We start from the raw sequence: 10,225 nt of genomic DNA on the forward strand, positions 1-10,225 counted from the left end.
AGTGACAGCATTGTCCCCCAGGTGCACCTCAGTAACTTCAAGAATCATCTTCTCCATAATTTTACCAGGCACTGACATGAGACTGACAGGCCTGTAATTACTAGGGTCTTCTTTCTTACCCTTCTTGAAAATTGTCATATTTGCCAGTTTCCCATCCATTGGGACCTCTCCAGATTCCCAAGATTGTTGAAAAAAATAATTCAGAGAGGTCCCACGATGACATCAGACAGCTCTTAAAGCACCTGGACCCATGGACTTGTATGCATCCAGGCAGAGCAGCAAATCCCGCACATGTACAGGGGCGGTTGGGAGTTTGTCATTCCCACCGTCATGGTCCTCCAGCTCAAGGCACCCTGGGACCTGAGGCCCATCATCAGTGTTGAAGACAGAGGCGAGGAAGGCATTAAATGTCTCTGCCTTGCCTATGTCATTGTATGTGAGGAGACCTTCCCCATCAAGTAGTGGAAGTTGAATCCTCGTAGACCAGAGCGTACTCGGCTCTGGTGAGGTCGCACCTCGAGTACTGTGTTCAGTTTTGGGCCCCTCGCTACAAGAAGGACATCGAGGTGCTTGAGCGGGTCCAAAGAAGGGCGACGAAGCTGGTGAGGGGCCTGGAGAACAAGTCCTACGAGGAGCGGCTGAAGGAGCTGGGCTTGTTCAGCCTGGAGAAGAGGAGGCTCAGGGGCGACCTTATCGCTCTCTACAGATACCTTAAAGGAGGCTGTAGTGAGGTGGGGTTGGCCTGTTCTCCCATGTGCCTGGTGACAGGACGAGGGGGAATGGGCTAAAGTTACGCCAGGGGAGTTTTAGGTTAGATGTTAGGAAGAATTTCTTTACTGAAAGGGTTGTTAGGCACTGGAACGGGCTGCCCAGGGAGGTGGTGGAGTCACCATCCCTGGAAGTCTTTAAAAGACGTTTAGATGTAGAGCTTAGGGATATGGTTTAGTGGGGACTGTTAGTGTTAGGTTAGAGGTTGGACTCGATGATCTTGAGGTCTCTTCCAACCTAGAGATTCTGTGACTCTGTGAATGTTTTTCTGTCTTCTGTCCTTCTGGGCCATTGGGAGGTGGACAATTCACAGAGGGAATTAGCACAGGAGTCTGAAAGCCTGAGAGAAAGAGCTAAAAGAAAAGAGTCTGGGCTCAGCTCTGCTTCTCTTCCTTTGGATAAGGAGTGCCCCAACAGTCCTTGTGTGCATTTGTGGATTCTGTCCTCATTACACCATCTCACCCAGCAACGTGTCCTTTTCTGATGAAAGAAAAAAAAAAAAAAAAAACACAGGTCACAATCTGCATGTTTTATGCTACAATTTGCTGTAAGGCTGTGGCATTGAAATAAGACCTGTCTCTTCTTGGTCCTTTCTAAAAGGTAACAGTCAAGTCTATTCCTCACAGGCAACAATGACAGTGTACCACAATGGTACTATAAGCATGACAAATTTACAGTTCCCTGAGACCTTTCCCCCTTACAGAAGATATTCTGTCCTGTGCTAGAAATGGTCCTGATGGGTGTGATACCACAGACCAAAGCAGGGAGAATGAGATATAGTCTCAGACTGATAAGTCTGAGTATATAGGACATATAATTGACGTACAAAGGGAGAGCTCTGAATGGGAGAGGCGATTCTACAAGGGTTGTCCTCACCTATAAGTCAAGGCTGTTCTCCTACCACAGCATGCATTCAGCAGAGATGGTAGGAATTTTTGACAGAAGACAGCAGAAGCAGATCAGAGAAATGTTGGCTTCAGAATATAGATTGTAATTATTGCCCAATTAACTGGTGATGCAGGGCAACTGCTGAGAAAAGAACCTCAAGGAAAGATAACACCATTCCCTGGGAAGAAGGGAACTTGAAAGAATTGTTTATTATTATTATTATTTTAATTTAATTTAATTTAATTTAATTTAATTTTTCATTTCAATGAATGCCCAGAGGAAGATTGGTAAGTGTGGGTGTTCAGTATATAATGTCCATAGATGCCCATGGAATCAAGCTCCATCGTGGAATGAGGACCGTGAGAGGGTTGGGCCTCTCCTGGGTGCCTGGGCTTTCTTTTTCCCCACTGTTCATTTGGCTTGACTGATGGAATGTTCTCATAATGTTAAGGATGCTGATTCAGAATGGATTCTGTAGTGAAAGCTCAGTGGCATTATGGCTGAGAGAAGACTATAAGCATGAAACTGTGAGGGAAAGCAAAACCAGGGAAGGGGATCACTGTCCCCTGGGAAGTAGAGAGCAGCTGGGATCCTGTCCAGGTGTGAGCCAGAAGGAAAGTGTAGGGAGATGTTGGTGGGGACAAGGGACCCATGCCTCAGTGCCCAGGGTAGTCCTGCCTCTGTACGGGGGTTGGTGGAGGTCGAGTGTGGGGAGCAGCAGAGAGGAGACTGGGTTGGGGATCTCCCAACATTGGAGCTGGATGCTATACTGCCCAGAACCCAGGGATCCCTTGTCCCCCATTGCTGGCAGCAGGTCCTGCCTGGCACAGCCCTCATTTCTCTTCCTTCTCCTCACTTGTATTTGCAGAGGAGCTGCAGGCACCAGGCAGGATGCAGGGGGATGCAGACATGATGGGTGAGTACATGCAGACTGCTGCTCCCATGCCTCTGTGCATGGGGCAGCAGTGGCTGGGTGCAGGTGCTGGTGGAGGATGAGTGTGGCTTGCTGAAGGCTTCCCATTCTCTTCCACCAGACCTTTTTTGGGACAGGATACTAAGCGTTGTGTCTTCCCTTCTCACTCTCTTCTTGCAGAGTCCCTGAAGAAGGAGAACGGTAAGCATGTCTGTCTGCCTGAAGGCCAAGCACAACAGCTGATGTGTAGTTTTTTGGGACATGGTATAGTGGTCCTGTGTGGAGGAGTCTTTGGAACACAAGCAAGAGTGAGGGAAAGGGATTTGGAGGGAAGCCTGAGAAGTGGTGGCTGGAGCTGGAGAGCCTGGTCCACTGAGCAGCCCTGTTTCCTTTGGATGGAGTATAATTCCTGTCAGAAACTGGAGACACCTGCTTGGAGGAAGCTCTTTGCTCCCATAATCTTGATGTTTAACTTATGGATACTATTTTTAAATTTTTTATTTTTTTAAAAAAATGTCCATTGACCCTGATTGCATGTAATTGGAAAGATTAAAACTGTCACTAAAGTTAAGTGGAGGGTGGAAGTATCAGGGATGGAGCAATCCTGGTCTATTTTTGTCCAAGCATGCAATCAGAGCAGATGCTGTGATGGTCTTATACCATTTGGGACCCCGCTGTTTAGTGGGCTTCCTTGTGAAAGCTCAATGATCTTGATGTTGAGTCAAGGCTTAAAGCAGCACCTCAGGAGAGCAAGTAGCCCCAAAGAACGTGAATGCCAAGCTCTGGGCCATAGAGAACTGCCAGGTTGAATTCGCAGTGTGAGGCAGCAAGAATGTGTAGTAGTGCTGTGTTAGGGCTATTGCAGCTTCTGATGTGCAAGTGTCTGGCCAAGGAGAGCTGCTGTGTCCTTCAGCTAGCAAAGGCATGAAGCTGTCATAGCCTTACAGGGAGCAATGTTTCAGGCCATGTGTGCCAGTCAGGGCCATTGCCCTGAGATATAGTGAGCATCTTGGAGGGTAGTGGGGTTCTTCCAATGTTGGCTCTTGATGTTGTACTGCCCAGAGTCCAAGTATTTTTCAGCTTCTCCACAAGCTTTCTGTGTGGTAATACAGTCATTGGAGATCATGAGGACAGCTTTTCCAGGCGCCTGTCTGTGCCTTGGTCTCACTGTTCCAGCTGGTGCTCTTTAGCTTTGGCTTTGCCAAGGCAGTGCCCCTTAGCCACTTGTAGACTGTCTTTCACCTTTTCATTTTGGTGCTGCAGGGCTCCACTAACAGAAACTGTGGAATTCCTGATTATCTATGCCTGATGTATATAAACAGTTGTTTTCCTCGTTTGTTTTTTCTTCTTTACCATGGAAAGTTAAATAGCATTCTGATTAGGTTTCTGACCTGTAGAAGAGACACGCTATTGTAGAAGAGCATGGTCTTCTACCAACAGCATAGGCTGTTATATAAGTCATTGGACGCTTGGTCTCCTGAAAAACACCCTTTGCATCCTTTTCTTGTTTTCCACAGAACTGCTGCATGCACAACGGTACAAAGGTAAGAAATGAGAACAAAACTTACTGAATTCCACTACTTGGATCTTCAATGCAGTTCTTTAAAAAATTTGCCCTTCTCAGGTAACCGTTCTGAAACTAAAAGCATAACAGCAAAATTTGTTTCCGAATCTCTTTTATTCGTTTGGTGTCCTGGAAACTCTGCAAGGCCATTGTTTACTGCTTCTGGAACGTAATATAATTTCTTCTCCAGAAGAAACTGTGTTGCACTTTGAAAGGAGAGGCTCATTTCAGGGTGTTTAGCTCCAGCTTTTCTACTGCCAAGTGTGTGCTAACATGGTGTATGTGCCAGTCTTGGCCCATAGAATTTCTCCCCATTCTCATACAAGAGGTCCTAGTTTTACTCAAAGACAAGTTCTGTGTGTAAGCATGCCTCTTATCTTGTCGTCACCTCTATACATCTCCAGTGATTAAGGCAAAGGCTTGTAATCTCCTTACTTTCCTTTTTGAAGCTACATGCCATTTTCAGAGAAGTGTCTCTATGAGTGTTAAATTTGAAGAATATTGGCCTATCTCCCAGTGTGCCATCGATGGGACATAGGAGATCAGGGATGGCAGAAGGTGGGGGGGTCCTGGTCAAACTAACTTCCTAGGGCTTATCAGAGTGGAGATCAAGACATGGTAGGGGATTAATAAATGCACAAGGTCAACCAAGAGAAAGCTGCAAAGCAGTGATTTTGTTGCCCTTTCCTACTTAACAAATTACTTGACTATTGCAGTTGATGTCACCCTTGATGCTGACACGGCTCATCCGAGGCTACAAGTGTCAAAAGATGGGAAGAGTGTGACTGATACTGGTGCAATCAGAAGGGTGCCCAGCAAGAAGGAGAGATTTGATTCCCACACTTTTGTGTTGGCAAAGGAAGGTTATGCATCTGGGAGACTCTACTGGGAAGTGGATGTTGGAAAGAGGAGAAACTGGATCTTGGGTGTTGCCCAGGAGACTGTAACACGCAAAGGGACTTTGGTTCTTTCTCCTCAGAATGGTTTCTGGGCCATAGGGTTGGCAGATGGGCGAGACTATTGGGTTTACACGGATCCTTGGACCCGTTTGCTTGTGGGTAGTAGACCACGAAAGATTGGGATCTTCCTGGATATCTCAGCCAAGAAGCTGTTATTTTACAATGTCCACCAGAAAAATGCTTTGCATATTTTTTCCTTTCATAATGACTGCAGCCAGGAAATGAAGCTCTTTCCTTTCTTCTCAACAGGTCCCACTGCAACACAGGTTGACACTGAGCCTCTACAAATAGCACAGGGGTTTGATGATGATGAGAAGTGAAGGGATGAATTGAGAAAGCTCAGTTAATGCACGGCTGAAATCCAGAGCTTTGGTTCTGACTATGTTGTATTTAACCCCATGCTTTTTGCCACCAAATTAAAACCCAAAAGCTAATTCATAAGAGATGTTTTCACCACTTCTTCCTATGCCTTCTCTGATCCACTTCTGTAGGAAGACCTGGATTTCAGGTCACTGAAATACATGTGATATATATTTGTGCAAAGGTGGTCTACTGTTCTAAAGTGGGGGAGCATTAAATTGAACTGAACCAAACCTTCCTAAAAATACTTCTGAATTCTGTTTCTAGATGGTCACCTGTAATGGCAGATCCTTCTATGTCTTTTGTAAGTATGCTCTCCTTCCTGAAGGTCTCTTGCCTGACTTGTTACCAGTGTTTCTTGAGAGGCTGTGTGAAACACAGTCCTACCCTCCTTGTTTTGGGATGTAGTCTTGTGCTGGGGAAAAAATATGAAATGAAGTAAGAAAGAGTGATTTTTCCTGTGATGCTGAGTGCTCTGATGTTGTTCTGTCTTTCTTCTTCTTACTGATAATCTGCTGATCAAGGGGGATTCAAAGCCGTTCCTGCCCAGATTGTTACGTTCCCATATAGCAACAATCTTCTGGAAATCCCTTGCAGCTAGTTAACTGATGTTTTTTGATGCAGGAAGCACTCTTACTAGAGATACCAGACCTCAATAAATGTAATGCTTGTTTTTTTTGCCTTGAGGTTCTTTCCTTGAGGACAGCTATTTTTCCTTTGAAGTTCCTGCTTATGTTCAGCACAAAAGATAATTACTTATTGTCTGCAGCAAGTGCACACCCCCAGATCATGAGCCTTGACTCCCAGCCCTGACAAGCACAATGCAGATGCAAGTGCAAATGTTGACAATAAAGGCACTTTGAAGCAGTCTCCTAGGGAAATTATCTGGATCTTCACTTGTCCCAATTCTTTCAGCTACCCTTCCCAGCCTGCTGCACCCCATGGGAGGTACTGAAGACACACTGGAAGGATATCACAGGAGTGCCAGACAGCTATGATCATAGCTGAGATATAATACGTTTTTTTCTGTTTCAAATGCAAAGCCATTATCAGAATCACAGAATCACAGAATCATGTAGCAGTTGGAAGGGACCTCAAGAGATCGGGCTAGTGATGGGGAGGGGACATCATTAGGGCAGCTGACCTAAACCGACCAAGGGGATATTCCATGCCATATGATGTCGCACTCAGCACTATAAGGTGGGAAAGGGGAAGCAGTGGGGGGCTGTCACTGTGGAAGCGTCTATCCTCATGAAAAAACACTATGTGTATTGAGGCCTTGCTGCCCTACTTCCCACAATGTGGTTAAACATTGCTCATTGGTGGGAAGTAGAGAGGAACTGCTGTTCTCTGTGCTCCTGAGGTCTTTGCCTTTTTTTTTTTTATTTATTTTATTTCTCTCTCTCCCTTTTCCCTTTAACTAAATCATCTTTATCTCAAATCTTGAGCTCTTTGTGTCGTATTTTCTACCCCTTCTTCTTGGAAAAGGGGGAGTGAGAGAGTGTCTGTGGTGGACATAGCTGCCTACCCACATAAAACCACCACAAGTCCAAACAATGTTCAGGGGAATTTGAAAAGTATAAATAACCTTACTCTTTTAGTGTACAAGGACAGAATTCACACATGAAAATCAAGATAGCCAAACTTTCCACATCAATGAGTTTGCTCTCAAGCTTTGTCCTTCCTGCCATTTTTAGATTCATGCATTTAATCCTTTTCTCTCATCAAGAGACAAAGAATACATCTGTAAGAACACTGACAATTTACAATGCCTGTACAAATTCTCCCTTGCATAGTTTTCAGAAGAGCTTGTGGCAGAAGGAGAATGTCTTTCCCTTCCTCTGTGTTGGGAATTCCTCCTGCTAGAGCACCCTCTCCTGGCAAGTCTATCATTAGCCCAAGAGGCGCTTCACACTGTCAGATGTCAGGATGCTGACAATCCTTTTGATCACCCCTAGCTCTTGGCAGATAGTCATGGGAAAGTGAGCAGAAATCACTTACCTCACAAAACCTTTCAAACCCCACCATTCTCATGACATTGGAAAGCAAGCCTGGTTTTTGGTCATTTTTTTGAAAGTTAAATTTACAGTCAGAGTAAAAGAAGCAAAAACACACATTGGAAGCAAGGAAGCAATGACAGGTAAGGAACAGAAGATATCTGAAAGGATGATGCTGAGAAGCACTAGATTAAGAGTTCTGGTTCAAATCTCATAAATAGGAAACAGCGTCAAGAAAAGCTACATTCATTGGAATGTCTTTTGTAAGTAGGAAGAAACAATTTTATTTTAGATAAATGGCAGTTGCAACTTGTGGTATTTTTGGCAGACGTGATGTTACAGCTCAGGGAATCATAGAAACATAGAAACATAGAAATATAGAACCATAGAATGGCTTTGGTTGGAAGGGATCTTAAAGATCATCTGTTTACAAATCCTGCACCAAGGACAGAGATGACACCCCTTAGATCAGGTTGTCCAGGGTCCCATCTAACTTGACCTTGAACCATCATCATACAAAGATATGGTCCTGGGCAATCTGCTTTAGGTGGACCTGCTTGAGCAGTGGGGTTTGATCAGATGATCTCCAGACATGCCAAGATTTACCTTTCTGTGATCTGTCATTTCTGTGGCAAAAGCCTGTAGAAACTTCAAAGCCAAATAATGGGCACAGCTTCCATTTCAGGTGGCACAGGACTAAACAAAAATCAGATCAACTAATTCCAACCTCCCTGTCATGGGCAGGAACACCTTCCACTAGACCGGGATGCTCAAAGCCTGTGGTGGAGGTGAGGCTCCACCTCAGTTTTTCTCTCACTTTCCCTCCTCAAAGTAGAAGGGGAAGAAAATACAATAAAAAGGCTTAAGGGTTGAGACAAGGATGAGATTACTCAACAACTATCATGATGGGTGAAACAGAATCAGAGTACGGAGATAGTAAGACTTATTGCCTATTACAAACAAGCTAGAGAAGTAAGAAACAGAGGAAAGAAACCAAAAATGCCTTCCCCCCATCCACTCTCTTGTACCTCCTCCCCCTGAGCAGTTCAGGGAAACGGGGTTTGTGGTAGTCTGTAGCACTTTGTCTCTACTGCTGCTTCTCAGTCACTCTCTGCCACTGCTCCATGTGGGGTCCCTCACACAGGATGCCATCATTTCCTAAATGATCTTGTGTGGGCTTCCCACAGGCAGTAGCTCTTCAAGAACTGCTCCAGATATAGGTCCATACCATGGGGTCCATCTCTTGGGAGCACACTGCTCTAACATGAGGCCCCCATGGGCAGCAGCTCTCCCCAGATCTCCTTCTCCTGTGTGGTCTCCTTTCCACGGGCTACAGCTCTGGCCCAGAACCCACTCTACCATGGTCTCCTCCACAGACTGCAGCATGGAACCTTGCCCCATCATGGTATTCCATGAGCTGCAGGGGGACAACCTGCTTCACCATGGTCCTCACCACATGCTGCAGGGGAACTTCTGATCCAGTATCTGGAGCACCTCCTGCCCTCTTTCTGCACAGGTCTTGGTGCCTGCAAGTCTTTTTCTCACTCTTTTCTCTCTCCAAGATTCTGTGTAGCAGAGAATTATCCCCCCCTCCCCCCCCCCCCCCCCCCCCCCTTCTTAAATACGCTCTCACAGAGGTGCAAAAAATAACGCTTATTGGCACAGCTCTGGTCATCAATGGGTCCCTTACCTAACATGGGGCAGCTTCTGGATTCTTCTCACAGAATCCACCCCCCACCACCACCACCCCCACTACCAAAAGCTTTCCACATAAACCCACTACACTTGCTGAGACATCAAGAGCTTCTCTATGAGGATCTTAGGCAAGATAGTGTCAGAGGCCTTCCTGAGGAAGAGGCAGGCAAGATGTGTGTTTTTCCCTCATCCACCAGGACAGTCATTTCATCATAGAAGACTTTCAGGTTGGCCAAGCATGCCCCCCGCCTTGGTGAATTCATGCCAGCTACTCCTGATGAATGGTTTTTCCTTTAAAGACCTGGAAATTCTTTCCCAGATGAGCTGCTCCATCATCTTCAAAAGGGTTGTTGGCTCAAGGAGATGAAGGTGTGCAGAGCAGAATTGATTTTTCATTTGCTTTCTGTTTTGTTGGGGGAAAAAAAATGGAACAACAAGGCCAAAAGAGACTTTTTCAAGACTGTGGCATGTGAGGAATGTTTTAACAATTCGTGTCCATAAAGAACAATTCTGTTTGAATCCTGTCTGCCTCTGGGTCCTGCACTGGCAATTTAATTCTTGAACCACAGATGCAGTGTGTCCCAGTCTCCCCCTCATTCTAGTCAATTTATCACGTCTTCAGAAAACACTCATTAAATTTATGAACCTGTTTGCTTTTGTTATTCCGGACTTCTATTTCTAACAGTTACAGCCTTTTTTCCTGTCTTCTTTGAGATTAACTTAACACTGCTATAGATGTGTCTGTGAATGGCTGGGGAAGAATGTTTTAATTACTCGTGAGGCGTCAAATAAGAAAGCTGTTTGTGTTTGATGTCTGGGAGTTTCAGAACAACTGATAACAACTAGTGGCTGGTATGGGATACTATGTGGATCTTTGGTATCTGGCCAGGGGGCCAAGAGATTAAGAGGAAGGAAAAAGAAGCTGAAGGACGGTTGGGAGACAAGACCTGCAGAAAGTGTTCTATAAACTCGGAATTGTGCCGAGTGAGTACAAAGGTGAGAGGAAGACTACGAGCCTTCAGCATGAAAGACCCCTAGAGACCCCCAGAAGAGACTGATGCGCATGCTCCAGTAGGAGGGA

At 45.4% G+C, this 10,225-nt stretch overlaps 1 protein-coding gene across 8 annotated transcripts in view; it reads left to right on the forward strand.

Annotated features, from left to right (window-relative positions):
• The window catches only part of LOC137846090 (E3 ubiquitin-protein ligase TRIM39-like), a 284,383-nt gene extending 278,850 nt beyond the window's left edge, over window positions 1-5,533 (forward strand). For all 8 annotated transcript variants that reach the window (XM_068663767.1, XM_068663769.1, XM_068663770.1 and 5 more), the window contains 4 exons: window positions 2,525-2,572; window positions 2,750-2,770; window positions 4,087-4,113; window positions 4,850-5,533. In XM_068663767.1, the coding sequence (XP_068519868.1) occupies window positions 2,525-2,572; window positions 2,750-2,770; window positions 4,087-4,113; window positions 4,850-5,412 (659 nt within the window). In that variant the 3' untranslated portion in view covers window positions 5,413-5,533. The remainder of the gene's footprint in view (window positions 1-2,524; window positions 2,573-2,749; window positions 2,771-4,086; window positions 4,114-4,849) is intronic.
• The last annotated feature ends 4,692 nt before the right edge of the window (window positions 5,534-10,225 follow it).

The sequence above is a fragment of the Anas acuta genome, chromosome 30 (genome assembly GCF_963932015.1).
Source record: "Anas acuta chromosome 30, bAnaAcu1.1, whole genome shotgun sequence".
In the NCBI taxonomy this organism is placed as follows: Eukaryota; Metazoa; Chordata; class Aves; order Anseriformes; family Anatidae; genus Anas; species Anas acuta.